This window comes from Chaetodon auriga, chromosome 17, assembly GCF_051107435.1.
Source record: "Chaetodon auriga isolate fChaAug3 chromosome 17, fChaAug3.hap1, whole genome shotgun sequence".
Taxonomy (NCBI): Eukaryota; Metazoa; Chordata; class Actinopteri; order Chaetodontiformes; family Chaetodontidae; genus Chaetodon; species Chaetodon auriga.
The window spans coordinates 1,519,576-1,536,189 of record NC_135090.1 but is presented as its reverse complement, the minus strand read 5'-3'; the positions used below and the strand labels follow the sequence as shown (position 1 = coordinate 1,536,189).

Below are 16,614 nucleotides of genomic sequence, written 5' to 3'. Positions count from 1 at the left end.
CAATATAACATGAAAATGTCGTATGAAATAACGTGATAATTTCACGTTAAAATGTGAAATTATCACATTATAACATGAAAAAGATATTGTTATAACTAAACCTTTCATGTAATTACGTGATACTGAGCCCTTTTTTTTCCTCGGTGTGGCAGTAATATGCTTCCGTACCTGAGCACACCTCTGAGACATATCAGCCAATTACCCAACTGCTCTCCAGTATTTCAACTGCAGCTCTGCACCCAGTATTCCTCAGGTTAGGGTTAGAATCCTCCATTCTGAACAGTGGTTACAGTTGTCTCCAGTCTCTGTGTTTTGCTTACCTGTCTGCCTGATTATATTGATTGTAAGTACAAAGTCTGGACTCCTCTCCTGCCTGCCCATTCTCACCTCAAGTTATTGTTGGATCACCTGATTCTTCTGTTGCACATTTCAGTATCAACATTTATTGAATTAAAGACATTGTCCATAATATACTTCCTTTTCTCTGTCTGTGTGCAGCCTTTTATAAATGAAGAATCTCAGTACTGTCAATATTGTTATGTCACTTGAGACTTGAGAAGAGCCACTTTCAAGGCTTTCAAGGTCCTGCACCAAGGTCACCATCTACAGCAGATTATGCTGTAGGGCGGAGAGTTCATAAACACCACTGACTAACTCAATGTTTTTTTGTTTGTTTGTTTTTGTTTTTTCTTGAATCAGTTGTTAAATCGGGTCACTTTCCACCGATTGACCAGCTGTGTGACCTGGACTATATAAAATGTATACTCAACTCAGCAGTTTTATTGATATCCCTTAAAATTGTCAATTACAAATAAAACTAAATGTACAGTCAATAGTAGTGTGTCTCCGAACAGTAGCCCACAGGAAACTGTTTCAACATGAAAGGCACTATCTTGCTGCCTGTAGTTGGAACTTATTACAATTACAATTAGTCAGTAGTTGGCAGATGCTTTTATCCAAAGTGATGCACATATGAATTCACACCAATGGCGCAGCATCGGGGGCAGTTTTGGGGTTCCTGCTCAAGCGTACTTCGGCATGTGGACTGCCGAGGCCAGGGATCAAACCACTCACTTCTTGATTGATAAATGACCACTCTACCTCCGGAGCCACAACCACCCACTTATGAGCTTGTGATTATGACATAGGAAGACATGTTCACAATACTGTTGAAGTTCAACCAGTTAAGTCACGAGAGCACCACTGTTAGGCAAGGGCAAAATGAACGCCAAAGACTCCTCATTGTTCTCTTGTCAGTCTTTGCGTCTTTCCAAGAAGTTTGTATTATTCATCAGCTAAAATTCCACAGAAAAACTTGACGAAAAAAAACAATACAGTATCTCATCGTCCACTGAAAACTATGATAACTATGATGAAAAAATAAAAATAAATCAATATCCCCCCATAAAAATACAGGAAGCACAAGTTAAATACTGTAATTTTTTAATAAAGAGGTTACATTAAGTAACATTTGCATGTTTGATAAAGTGCATATCTGATGCTCAGCAGGATTATACATCTGTTACCCTTGACACTGTACATTAATTCTAAAGAAACCGTTACAATGTTTTCTACGGCAAAGTTGTAAACCAGGATTAGAATAAAGTCATTTCATATACTGTAAGAAATCAAATGCAAACTTGCAGCAGTTGTGCAAAGCCACTTTTTAAATGAATTCACAGTACAGCTTTGCAAAACAAAGTACACATACAATACTGTTTGGAACATGAATCCAAGAACTATTGTTTCCTGTTTCAGCATTCACCACCTGAACATGTAGTAACTAATGGAAAATCTGTTAAGTCAAATAAGAGAACTTTAAAACATACACAGTAAAGACAACCCACCATTTACTTCGTAATGGTTACAACACATATGATGCCTTATTAACTTCATTTCTAATTAAATTTCACATAACTTAAATTAGGATTACACTGATATTTTACCAATATATCAGGCTGATATTGGACTTTTATTGATATCAGATACCAGTCAGTATCATCCAGCTCTGTACTGATGGAAAAGTCAAGTGACATTACATTTGTAAGTTAAACATTTTGGGAAATGTGCTTACCCTTCACTTTTTTTTACTTGTTTGAGGACATAAAGTCTGATTAAGTGTATTTACCATCTAGAGCACTATGTCACCCATAACTTGACCAGAACACAGTGGTCTGCCTGTACCCGGTTGAGATGTGTATATTGCCTCTGGCAGTGGAAACTGGATGCTTCCACTCAGCTCTAGAGGACAATGTAAAGTGGAACCTGTATAATCCGGGAAGAGTTGAAAATGAAATGTGTTGTTTTGTTCTATTGTCTAGCATATCACAATGTCAGATATAGGCTTCTCCTTAAAATGTCTGCAGAAGGTCCTGAAATGTTTTCGATGCCTGATGAATGTAGACTTCAGTACCTGTTTACAAAATGTTTTCACCTAGCTCAGTTTGTGCTGAATGCTTGATAACAGTGTAGCAAGGTGCATTATTATGTTTGATGTGTTAAAGGAACACTCTTTGTCTTTTGATGTGTGTTTTTTGATGAGTTAACAAGGCAGTTAAGCTCATCTTACTTCAGTCGAAGAGAGAAACTTGATATATATGTATATATGTGTGTGTGTGTGTGTGTGTGAGTGTGTGTGTGTGTGTGTACACGCACACACCCACATGCGCACGCACACACACATATGTTCAGATGCCGTACGGTTATATTTTTCTGGAGTCAGGATGTGGTTAGCCTAGCATAAAGACTGGAGACAGGAAAACAGCTAGCCTGGCTCTGTCAAATGTTAAAACAGATGTAAAATGAGCACAATGTAAATGTAAAATCAATGGGGATATCACACACTGGAAATATTTCAAACATGAAATTGATATGAATCTTTTGGAAGAAACACTGAGCTCTTGGAATTTCCTGTATTTACATGTGTGTAACCTGAAGACAGTGAATTCTCATGCATCATCAGTTTCAAACATTGCCTTTTAAGTCATAGAGCTTAAATCTACCACTAAAATAAATAATATTCAACATAGTATAAAAACATAAACAAATTACCTCTCTCCAGTTGAAGTAGATTCTCTGCTGACTAATGTTGGGTTCCCTTAAGCTCATTTAAATAAATCTACATCATATTTAAATCTAACTGTAAATATGTGGCAAATTTATTAACAGTAAGATCATTTTTGACTAACTGAACCCAATCAGGACTCATAGGCACTTTAAATAAAAACAAAATCATCACCCTATCAAACATCTGACTAGTTCCTTAGGCATAACTTGGGATATGGCTAACTGTGAAATAGCAAAGACCTGGGCGTATAGTTTAATGGTGTCAACCTGGAGGGTTTAGATGTTTTAAAAAGTTTAACAATCTAATAATGATATGCCACCAGATGGTCATTTTTTTCAGGAACACATCACATAAACAGTTCTGAGAAGTATTCCTTAAATAAGTTTTGTACGTGATCACACCTGAGCAAGTTTCATTTGGGGAACAAGGCATTGGGTTACTGCCACAGATGTCCTGCATGTTCCCAATGTAAAGCATGCACCTCCATGCTTAAGATAATGAAATTGGTTCATTATCTTACTTTGAAAGTCACTTAAAAAGGAAATACCTATTTGAAGGCATAGGAGACACATTTCCTCTCAGTTAGTGTTTCTCCTCATGCTGTTGTTAGTGACTGATGGTAAACATTAGCTTGTCTGGAGGCTGATGGATCTCAGTGTTCAACTAACATTTGACTGATAAACTTGTGTTAAATTCTGATAAATATCAGCAGTTGAGCTGGCTGGTACAGAGGCAATCCACATGGTTCATTATTTTATTTTGAGCCCAACCTTTTCAGCCTCATTACTAGCAGCTTTGCACATGCTACCACTGATTCAGCACATACCACTGCACCACATCGTCATGAAATTGGAGGTCCTAGTGTAAAACGTTTATCATGCAAATATCCTGCACTAAGCTTGGCTCTTTGGGAGCTAGCAAACTATTTAAGCAGTTCTCCACTGACAAAACCACATCACTGAAGACCAACAAAGAGGCTTAGTGTATAATTTAATGCCCAATAACAAGCAGTTGGTAAAGTTTGTTTTGTGACAATTACTTCCGACTTCTGTTAATATCTCTGTAGCACAACAATACATCCATTAAACTGAAATTAGTTGATTACCTTATCAGTACATAATTAATAAATACAGCGGATGCCATATGGCTATTGTTGCTGTATAAGGCAATGAAAAAGTACCATTTGACCACATTATTTCAAATAAAGATACAAGGTGATAGATTATACGGCCTGTAACTTTTACACCTTTTACCCATTTGTAGGGTTTATCAAGATGCTTAAAATATAGTATCAATTACATTTTTACTTGATCTTCATTTCTGAACATCTTTTCACCAAACTTTTTCTCCAGTACAAATGTATGTGCTTAATGATTTCCCCTTGGATATTGCTCCCAATTTTTTTGAAACCCCTTTTAGTGAATCAAATGTTATTATAACTGATAGAAATGAGGGCCAAAGCTAAAAAAATAAAACAGAAGTTATAACAAACTGGAATTACATTACTACATTGGTAACATGTCAGCACAAATGGTGTGCAAGGACATAAAAACCAGCCGACAGAATTAAACATTAGCATGTGTTTGCATTGTTTCTAAATTGCTCGTCTGTACCTGACCTTGATCAGTTTTCCCCAGCCTGTTTGTTTCAGGCACTCTCTTTGACATTTCAGTGTCTGGAGCAACAGACTGGATCACATACTACAAAGTACAAGTGTGAGCGAAGGTCAGTGCTCTGTGTAGGACTGCCCTCTGTTTATTGCTCTCATGTAGAGATTCATTAGTGTCCGATGTATCTGCCAACCCTCCCTGCTATTCCGAACTGTGCGCACTGTCAGTCATTGTCAGCCTCTTCATTTCACATTCCGGCCAGCTACTCTACCATACTTCAGTCAGGGTACTTTTGGTCTCCCCTCATATTTCCTCTCTGATCCCTCATCATATGCTCACCATGATCTTCACTCGAATTACTGAATCAAGCCGCTTCCTCCTGCTGACTATCAAAGACTAAGACTTCTATGATGCTGCTTGACGAAGCTCTCTTGCTTCTCTTTACTAACTGCTCCCTTCCCCTGGTGGGCACTCTCCTGCTGGGATTTGTTGGTCACCACCCTGTTCGCTGGCCTCTCGCTGGGCTTCCTGTTGTAGTTCCACTCCTCACCCAGTAAGCTCCCAGCGTCACTCAGGTCACCCAGGTGCTCCACTGAGTCACACTTTTCCAGGTCAGAGGCAATGGTCTGCAAGCTGATGACTGACATGCAGTCTAAACCGGCCTGGTCCACCTCCAGCCGCTCCCTCTGGCCCCAGCCACTCTCTCTGTGCCTCTCTACCCACAACCTGGTTTTTTCACCGTCCGCCCAGTCACTCTCTATCCCGCCAACTTCCACACAGCCACTGACTTGAATCCCGACGGCACCTCTGAGCTCAGCCTCAGCACCTACAGGGGAGCTCCGACCTCCACAGACAGCAGGACTCCCCCTGTTGGCCCTGATTCGCCCCCTCTGTGCATGGATCTGCTCGCTGATCTGCTCCAAGTTCCGCAGCGCCACAGAGTAACATGTTTTTACTTTGGCCACCTGCTCTTCCAGCTGTACTACTTTAGCCTTATGTTCCTGAAAAACAGGTAGCAAGTTAGCAAGGCTCACAGTGACACATTCAAATTTTTTCAGACACTGACACTCAATGGTTTTTTTAAGACGGCCACTTTTACTTTTAATTATATTCAAGCAATCCACTCAGTGAACATGACTACAAAACTTTACCACCGTCACCAACTCTATCATCCTATTGTCAACATCCAGCTAAATTCACAATTAGTCACCACTTTTTACAGCCAAGTCATTTGAAAGTCATTTTTTAGACTGTATTAATTGATTTTGTAACCACTTGGAGACACTGGAACAAGCTGTAAACACATTTACATCACCTTATAACATTTCTATGGTGAACTTGTTAGTAAAACTGTTGCTGATTTACACATCCAGACAGATAATAAAATTAGCAACAATTCAGATTCCTGTTTGTGTTGATAAAACACAAGAACAAATCTACCTCTCTGTCTAACCAGCAAAACAGCAGCTATAAAAATAAATAAAATGGTTCTACCCAAAGTCCAGGAGATCCACTGGTATTCAACACATGCTGTAAGGGTAAGATTTCTCCATAAAATGACAGAGGCATTTTGCCATTCTCAAGCTCTCCTCTTTATTTAAAAACCAACATCAGAAGCTGTTCGTTGTCAGGAAACAACACCTAATAAATACCAGCTGTGTCAGCTGATTGCATCAATTAGGCTAATGATGTAACAGGCCAATTTAGCTTGGAAGACAGAAGAATACATATCAACACGACATATATATCAGCACATAACAACATTTTGTTATATTTTTTAAAACAATCACTGCTGGTACACACCTCCAGAATATGATTGAACTGAGCCTTGAGTTCAAAGTAAGGTTTAGATTTGAGGATGACCTTCTTCAGGGTTTTCTGGAGGGTCTGGACTCGAGCCTCAGCATCTTGGCAGAGCTGTGTGACTCGCTGGTGCTCCCGCTCACTGCAGAGGCGCTCCTCCTCTGCCTCATTCACCTGACCAGCACAGGAAATATGACTGAGAGCAGCTCATAAATCACATGTACCCCACCGTGTCTCTGATTAGTGAGTGGATACATATTCAAAAGGCCTTTTTCACGACAGATATTTTGACTTGTCATAGTAGGAGAGCAGGTGTTGCTAATTACATTAAATAAATTAGAAACTTAAATTAATTAAATTCTATTCTCTGTATCCCAGTAAGCCATGACAGTGTGACACTAAGCCAGGATGCACAAGACCAAAACCCTCTTTTCTTTGCTTTTTTACATTCATCAAATCCAATTCACTTAAGTGGCAATTATGTTAAGTTCCATATTGCATTTTAAGCGGATAATAACTGAATGCCTTGGCATACAGTGCACTGGAGTAGCAGCTTGAAAAAAGTGTTTTGTTTTCTGTTTATTGAAACTAGAACTGGCTTTGGATTAAGAATAAATGCAGAATAAAATTGTGACACCCTGAATAGAATCAGTGAATGCAATGTGCAATGCAATATGTTTCAGGCCTGTATCAGGAAAGACATAGCTAAAGTGAAGAGAAAAGGTTTTATCTTTTTTAAAAAAAAATATTCAGCAAGCTGGTTTCCCTGATATCTATAGGTAGTGTGTTCCAGAGCTTTGGGGTGTAATTAACAAAGGCTGCATCCATAATTTTCTTCACTGTTGCTGGAAACCTTTAATAAACCAGAGCAGATGATCACAGTGTTCTTGAAAGACATAGTGAACAAGAAATTTAGCAATTAGTTTAGGCCAAGCCCATTCAGGGCTTTGTATACAAGGAGGAGAACCTTAAAATCAATTCTGAATGACAGAGGAAGCCAGTGCTAAACTGGACTAATGCGCTCTCTCCTTTTTCTCTTCTCTTTTCCTGTTTTCTTGTGTGTCTTTTTTTAATCATTTTTAATTCTGCGTGTTTGTAAATCTCTGGTGCATCAGAGACATCAAGCACGGTAACTCTGGTGCTACTTTTTCATTACTTTTACAACTCGTGCAACTTTCTTCGCGTCTGTGGATCCGTGAGAGACAATGGCTCCCATTGTTTACAGTAGGGATCAGCTGCTGGCCCTGTGTAACACAGCTGCGTGGCCGGAGGAGCAACCTGATGTCCCCAGCAAGATAAGGAGGAAGATGCGGGGGTGCCACGCTGGGATCAAACGCTGCGACAGGAGGAAAGCTCACAGACTGACTCTCCCGTCCATCATCATGGGGAATGCAAGATCTCTCCACAACAAGATGGATGAGCTAGCGGCGGTGACCTGGCATTATCAGGAATTCCAGCAGTGCAGTATGTTATTGTTTGCTGAGACATGGCTAGGAACGCAGCACACAGACGCGACTGTAGCGTTGGATGGATTCTCACTCATACGGACAGACCGGACAGAGAGGAGTGGTAAGAGGAAAGGAGGAGGGCTGGCAGTGTTTGTGAACGATAGATGGTGTAACTCCAGGCACATGACTATCAAAGAGCAACACTGCTGCCCGGACACTGAGCTGTTGGCTGTTACCCCGTGTTCCCACCAAACGCGATGTTGCAAGATCGCGCGACAAGATTACATACAAAGTCAATGCAAAGACGCGATTTGAGGCGTCATCGCGCCGGGCAATGCGCTGGACACGATCGCGCAACGCGATGGACGGGGGAGCAGCATCACAACAGCTGACAGGAAGAGGCTGGACAAACTCAAAAGGCCAGCTCTGTCCTGGGATGCCCTCTGGAACTGGTGGAGGAGGTGGGGGAGCGGAGGATGACAGCCAAGCTGTCCTCCATAACAGACAATGACTCCCACCCCCTCCAACACACACTCACAGCACTGAGGAGCTCCATCAGTGACTGGATGCTACATCCTAAGTGTGTGAAGGAGCGGTATTGCAGGTCATTCCTCCCTGCAGTTGTCAGACTACGCAACAAAAACTGTTCCAAGTAATCAGTAAAATAATCTATACAATAAGCTGTGCAATAAAATATGACAGAACAGTCTATACATACTAGTACAATTTTATACAATTTTCTTTAGGATGATGTCTCTTTTTATTTTTTATTTAAAATTCCCACTGTTGCACATACTGCTGTTTACTTTGCATGCACTTGTTATATTACTTGCTTTACTGATGCTGCTGTAATTTGGAATTTCCCCTCGCAGGACTAATAAAGGAATATTGATTTGAATTGAATAAAAGAGCAAGAGACTTTGACATAAAATTACACAAATCATTTATGGAACAATCATCTTTTGATAGTATCTTTAAAGATGTTATATAGTTTTTAATTTAGTTTTTAAAATGGACAATGGAGGGTTTACTGCTCTTCCATTTATTTTTATGTATATGATATTTTCCTATAATAAGAATTATGTTTACCATCCTTGATAACTTCTTTGACAGACCATCCATATAAATCATTACCTGAGACTTATTAAACAAAGAATTGTTGGTCCCAATATTTAGCCAGCGATAAACATCTTGCCAAAATTGCAATGTGCCCGAACAAGAGAAAACTAAGTGTTCAGCAGTTTCATGTTCTATCAGACAAAATGTACAAGGATCTACTTCAAAATGTAATATTTTCCTTTGAGTTTCAGCAGCAGGGAAAATATTGTTTACAATTTTAAACCGCATTGTTTCACTTTGGATGAAATTGGCCATTTAAGATAGCTATAGTGTGTTTTTGTTAACGTTACTTCATTAACAGTTATCTTTACTTTTGTTGATTTTTTGATATCAAGGAATAGCTTCCCTTTTAAACCACTTCCTAGTACTTTGTTGTTACATTTATTTATTCATCTTTTTAAAGGTCCCATATTATAAAGCTTTTTCAACAAGTTAACATAGGTCAATGAGTTCCAGAAAACATGTTTTTGAAGCTGTTTGCTGGAAACAGCTTTTAGGAAAAGATTTTTGCCTACCTCTATTTCCCCCTGTTTCAGTCCATTTCATAACGTGTTGTTTCTGGTGTCTGTAGCTTTAAATGCAAATGAGCTGCTGCCCATTACATACAAATGAGCTGCTTCTCATTTGGCCACGCCCACTCAAACTGTTACCATGGTAACAGGGAGAGCGTAGACTCTAACGTAGCACTACCCATGTGAAAGTAGCAGACATGGCAGCAATGAACAGACCTAGTTCTTCAGTAGTTCAACCAAACATGTTCGAACCTCAATCGGATCCTGAAGAAGGAGGGGAGGCTCTACACAACCTCAGACTCAAGAGTATTCAGCAGGACACTTCTGAAAGGTTAAACAAAAAAAAAATGTCTTACCAGAAGTAACTAGAAGCTAGCAGTTAGCCTTCTTCATCTTTCTCAATGGCAAAACACATGCTACAACATGCAAGAGTTCACGCTAATCTACAAAAAAAACACAGCTAATTATTTGAATACTTCCATGTCCCTAGTCTGCAGGTATTCCACACAATGCTGGAAGGGACCCCTCATTTAGAAAAAGTCCCCCGGCTAATCCTGCCTTGAATTGACCAAGGTTGGAGAAACAGTCAGTCTCAAAGTGGTTAGCACACACCAACAGTTTTTTGCCACCTGTAGCTGGGACGTTACCTTCAAAAATGAATTCAATCCATGCCGCTCTTCTGTCCTCTGCGGCTGGGAGCTAATGGAGTGATCTTTGCTGATCTTTACAGCCAACAACAGAACACTTCGTGTGGCACCTCAACATGATGACTCCTAAACCAGTGCTTTCGATAATAAAATGGCGGATCTCTGAGAAAGTAGTGTTGTACGTATGCTCTGATGGGAGGGGGATGGGGAGGAGGGTGGCGAGTGGTGGGTAGGAATATTCAAATATGCCGGCCAATGACGTCATTGGCCGCGCCAAATTTGACTGGCTCATCTAGAAACCGCAGGCAGGGTACTTTCAGAAATCCGTATCTCACTCAAAAAAGCATGGATGGTCTTATTTCACAGTTTGTATGCGTGTGGCAGCACCACAGAGTCAAAATAACACCCCAAATCCCAGAAAAATGAGTTTTTCATAATATGGGACCTTTAAGTCAGGCAGTTTGACCGAAACATTTGATTGTGATAGGATATTTTTTATCATGTACTGTAAGGGAAGTAGTATAGCTCTACAAATTTGATTAAACTCTCTTTAGGAGCATTTTAAATTAAACTTTTCTACAAATGAATTAAATTTCAATAAATGGCCATATTCATTTATCAGATCAGTAACATATAAAACTTTTTTATCGTACCAGTTTTGTTTAAATAAAGTCTTCCTGTTAATAGTAATGGTTCTATTATTCCACAAGGTGGAGCCATGCAGTGTGAAGTTATGAGTGAACATCATTTTCCAGTAATGCAATATTTGTTTATGGAAGTCAGACAATTTGATTGGCAGCTTGGTTATTTCAAAGTCACAACTCAACAAAAATTCTAACCCTCCAACATTTTTGAATAAACCATATAGAATCAGGTTGTGCCAAATAAGCTTTTATCCAGTTCAACTTGAATACTCGAATCATTGATTCAAATTCAGCGGATTTTAAACCACCAGTATTACAATCCTTAACCATCACAGATTTTTTTAAGGTTCAGTTAATTTGCACTTAAAGTATGTTCCAGAATCTTACTAATAAATGGAAGGTTGGATGGCAGCCTATAGTTGGTGAGTGTATTACCATCTAGGTTGGGTTCCATTATTAAGGGTTTTACAACAGCTGTTTTAAAGCCATCTGGGAAGATGCCTGTTTGCCGAGATGTATTTCTTATCTTCGGGACATGTCTTGAAACACAGTCGAACACCCGCTTTAGGTATGCTGTAGGTACAGAGTCAACACATGAAGTGGATGACTTAGGCTCTGTGACAGTCTAGCAGAGCTCAGTTAATTCCCATGGTTCTTTATCATTTTTACAGGGTTTGTTGAGGTCATCTGTGTTTAATTTAAGTTATTTTCATTGAAGAACAATGCAAGTTCTTTGCAATTTGATTCAGGGAAGGTGAGAATAATATTCTCCATAGGTCCACATCTGATAAAGGTCAGAGGTACGGAATGACTGGTGATAACAAAATAATATCTAATCTATTTATTAACATCGCATATCCTGTGACTGGGCCAGCACAAAACCAAGGCAAACTAGTCTCAGACATTTAGTACATAGTTATTTTCCGACATTGTTACAACTACATTTTACACTAGTCATAGAAATTGTGTCGAAGAAAAAAGGAGACATATTCTGTATCTGTGATTTATGAGTTGATAGCAAATTTTCTAGTGTGAGGTGTGTGTGAACTAGACAGCAACAACAGACAACACTCTTTCCAGCAGTTAACATTGCTATGATGATGTCAGCCATACAGGAATCGGCCACATTAAAACCACATCAATCTGCGAACAAGATCATTGCGAATAATCTCCATCTACACTGCATATTCAACGTCACTTAAGATATACTTCATGAAGTTTTGTAGCTTATGAATTACACGAGATGGCAGGGGTCCTCAACTACATTTGTCTAAGGGACAGAATTTTTCTAAGCAGGCACTGTTCAATACATTTAGGCCTAATTGTTGAATCTCAACAATTAACTCATTTTCCGGTTGGCCTATGAAAACAAGTGACAAATCTTGAGTCTAACAGACAAGCTTAGTGATTCCAGTTACCTCCCATAGTCCAGCCAGTATGTGTTAATTCCAGAGCCAGCCACAGAGCTGAGTGGTTTGACGGTAGGTCCACAAGCAGAGTTGGAGAATAATCAGATTCTGTAGAATGGGTGAACTATGAATTATGGACTTTTAGGGTCATTGCCAGGGGTTAGCAAGCTAAATGTTAGATGACACATTTTTTGAATTCATTAATATGGATGTGGCCAGTGGGCACTGAGTTGTGGGCTGGGTACGAATTGTCTTAACGGTCCAGACTTTCAGAAGCCCAGTTCCAGAGTAATATTTTCTTACCGTGTTGTAGACGTGTTGTTTTTTTATAGGCAGTAATGGCTTCTTTGTCTATATTACAGCGAACTGTGAGCCTAGTATACGTTTATTTACTTTCAGGGAGAATCAAAGTATTGTTGATATGCTCATCCATGTTATTTACAGAGCAGTCATAGCTGTGTGTCTCAAATGATAATATATTAATATTAATAAATATTACAGAACTCTGCTTCATCCTTGCCATCTCGTTTTTGTTAAGATTAGGTTGGCATCAAAAAGCACAGTGAGAGGACTGTCCAAATTGGTCAAAAATGACGCTGGATTATTCCTTCTGAAATAACACGGTCCATGTGATTGCTATGATGTGTTTGACTGTGTCACCGGCTGTTTAAGGTCAACAGTATGCTTACAGAAGTGGCATGGGGTTTGTCGCATTTCTAAGAGACACCTGAGTGATGATGTCTGTTCAGCATGGCACTTTTTACTAACTCCTTGATTAATGAGAGTGGTGGTGGTGAGGAGGGGATGTTAGGTCCCTGGTTATCTGTGCATTTTTGTTTTGGTATTACATGCCAAGAATATGAAGTAGATTAGCACAGAGCCGACTGCAAACTGTGATGTTTGGACATATCCCATCAGGCTTGAAGTGGCCTTTACAGTTCCAAAAGATATTGAAAATGCCATTGTAAGCCATGTATTCAGAGTAAGGAGTCTGCTGAAAGATTTGATTCCTTTCCCAAGGTTGGAATGAGGCCTGATATGAATACATGTTGTGACTCACAGTCAGTAGCACAGTCAGTAGCAGGCAAAAGTCTTTTGTCAAGATCTCTGAGCCAGTTTTCCTTTGCAGAATGTCAAAAGATTCAGTGTGAATAATAATCTTCCTGTTACTTGGATGTTTGGAAAGGATAACTGGCAACATAATTGTTAGCTCACTGACTGATTTATCAGCCACAGTTAAATTTTCAGTCTTTACCATTCTTACATGGCTGCTTACAGAGTCCCCAAACAGAACGGTGCCTGGTTTGTCAGGTTTGAGATTTCCAATATTTCTTTTGGTCTTCTGCTTATCAGGTGTTGAGTTCACAATGTTTCTTCTGGCCCTTGGCCTAGCAATGGTCTGGGGGCTATTTCTTGGGGATTTGACAGTGTGTGATTGTTATTCACTATTCCGCTATACTGACATTTGAAATGAGTGATCCCAGTGAGGGTTAAGGAGGACAAAAAGTTGGCTTATTTACTGCACATCTGTTTACTTCCTGTCAATTCTACACAAACATTACTTTCATTTTCAACCTTAGTGATCACCTTATCATGTTTTTATTTGCTTGAGTTAGTTACTTCAGTTTTCAGTTAGCTTAATACATATTGTTAATAGTATTTACCATTCATTTTCTGTATATATTATATAGCTGACTAACTAAAGACACTGAAGTGATTATCAAAATGATCAGAAATAATAAAAACAGTATGCACAAAAATGAACAGTAAATACTGTTAAAAATATTTAGCTAACTTTTAAAAATAACTAGACAATTTCCCCCCGGTGGGAAATTTTGAGAGTGATACAGTGCAAAAACGCCGGGGTGTGTGGCTAGTGCTATAGAGGTCAGTGTCCAGTACTAAAGACAGAACACTGACCTCTATAGCACGGCAGTGCTATTAAAACACATGCACAGAAACACACACATCTCAGCTGTTTGTGTTTGTGTTTGTGTTAGTAAACAACACAGACAACTTGAACACTTTGGTGTGCTTTTGGTGTTTCTACACAAAATATTTTGCAGATACCTGCAAGTTTAAAACAGGGGTCCATTCTGCTTCTCCCAGAAAATCTTTGCATTGGAGTCAATGAGGAGCAGAGACAGATGTGGCCGCACTTAGAGGCTGCTAATTCAAATTCTGTAAGTCTCTCTGATTTTTTGAGCACATTGTGGGCGACAGAACAAATTTGTCTACAAATGTGGAAAAAAATCACATGTCTAGAGCGTAAATTGTGGCTGGGAGGAGTGTGGAAAGACAAAAAATGTGGAGTTTTTTAGGCTCTCTGCCACTCTGACTGATGACATCACACACTCTAACACCAGAGGTTGTCACGGCAACTTGAGCTGGTTGCCATTGACATGCCATTGATATCTGCACTCAAAAAAACAGATTGGGTGTCTGCTAAATTAATCTGTGTAACATGTTGCTTCTACCATATATAGTCATGTTTTGTGGTTGAACATCATTAAGTAATGTTATTTTAGCATGATGTGCAATAACTTATCACTTCCTAAATTCAGTTATGCTGACAGAATTTAATGCTTTTTGGGTAAGATTTTAAATGGTGTGTACAACTCCAGAACAGAAGGTGGCAGTAGTGTGCGAGCAGGGAGTGCAGAAGAAGGCAGAGCAACACGGGAGGACGGACATGTTGCAGAAGGCGGTAAGTTGGATCCTTTACCATCCATCAACTTAAAAAGTAAACCACTGCACAGAAATGTCACATAACTTGTACTGTCTGCTCTATGATTTTGAACGATTAATTTCGTCACCAAATGTTTTCGTAGTGCGATATATTCCACGTGTGCTTAGCGTCGTATTAGCATCAGCGGAGTCCAGTTAAACACACACACACACACAACTTTTGTTGGTAACACGGTTGACAAAATGATGAAGTAAGTTTGTTTTCATTTAAATGTCTAAAAATGGCAGTTAGAGCTTAAGCATGCCAATTAATGAATTTAGCACAATCTATGAGTATATACTATAGAAACATAGAATTTCAAGCGAAACAACACTGTGATTTTTTCCCTTCATTATCTGAAATGTACCCCTAATTAGGGCTGGGCGATATGACGATATATATCGTGAGGACGATAGAAAAGTGTCTATCCTGCCCTTTGTCCTCTATCGTTTCTATCGTGATTTACTAATTATTACATTATTACAGTTAATATACAATTTAATATAATTTAATAACAATTTGTATCGTCATTATGCACGCTCTAACTTCATATAATTGGGGGGAAAGGAAAAATAAAAAGATTCATTTCATTTTAAATAGAAACGTGGTTTTGCGACACGACACTGCTTTACGTCACGTGGGTCATGTGGGTGTGGCATACGTTTGCGACATAATTGCTGAAGGAGCCCGCGAAGAATGGACAATGGAAACAAAGAATGGAGATGTTCTTATACAGATCGAGACAGCTGCACCGGTAGGCCTACAAGAGCCACTTGCGCCGAAAAGAGGGGGCACTTCTGTGATTTGGCTGCATTTTGGATTTAAGTCCTCCGACACGGAGCAAAGGCAGGCTGTATGCAAACTTTGCAGCAAAATTATCCCTGCGCCAGACTCGAACACAACCAACCTCTTCTATCATTTGAGGAAGGTTCACGAGCGAGAATACGAAAAAGTCCAACAAATCCGAATACGATCTAAACAAAAGGATGAAACCGCGGGGGCAAGTTCCGAGAAGAAGTATAGCCAGCCGAAAATTGAGCAGTCTTTCGCCCAATGCACGCCGTATGACAAGACGTCTCCGCGCCACAAACAAATCACAGGCGCAATATTGAATTACATTTGTAAAGACATGACTCCCGTGTATGTCGTGGAAAAGGAGAGCTTTCGTGACCTCGTGAAAGCATTGGATCCCAAGTACATCATGCCCAGTCGCAAACACTTCAGCAAGGTGGAGTTACCGCGCTTATACAGTAAATGTCGGGCTGAAGTGGAGAGGGACGTGAGCAGTGCTGTGCATTATGCACTGACAACAGACCTGTGGACGAGCCGAGCTACACAGCCGTACATGAGCTTAACAATACACTTCATAAGGAGCGACTGGACCCTCTGCGCCCGCTGTTTACAGACTGCCTACTTTCCTGATGACCACACAGGAGTCATGTTAGCCCAAGGTGAGTCTGACAGTGCCTCACACTTATTCTGTTGCTATTTTTTTAACTAACGTGCTTACAACAATACACTGTGTGTATGAATATATAGCACTAGTATGTTATTTTGAAATTCCTCTCCATAGACATCTACATGTCAATTGTAGTAATTCTGAATCATCCCTAGTTAAGTATTCTAA

The 16,614-nt window shown here is 39.6% G+C and overlaps 1 protein-coding gene across 1 annotated transcript in view; it reads right to left on the bottom strand.

Moving 5' to 3' along the window:
- Positions 1 to 1,433: 1,433 nt before the first annotated feature.
- The window catches only part of sh3bp5lb (SH3-binding domain protein 5-like, b), a 47,838-nt gene continuing 32,657 nt past the window's right edge, over positions 1,434 to 16,614 (bottom strand). Inside the window, exons 5-6 of the mRNA XM_076754412.1 lie at positions 6,481 to 6,654; positions 1,434 to 5,678 (exon numbers count right to left, since the gene is read on the bottom strand). Coding sequence (XP_076610527.1) covers positions 5,067 to 5,678; positions 6,481 to 6,654 — 786 coding nt within the window. The 3' untranslated portion in view covers positions 1,434 to 5,066. The remainder of the gene's footprint in view (positions 5,679 to 6,480; positions 6,655 to 16,614) is intronic.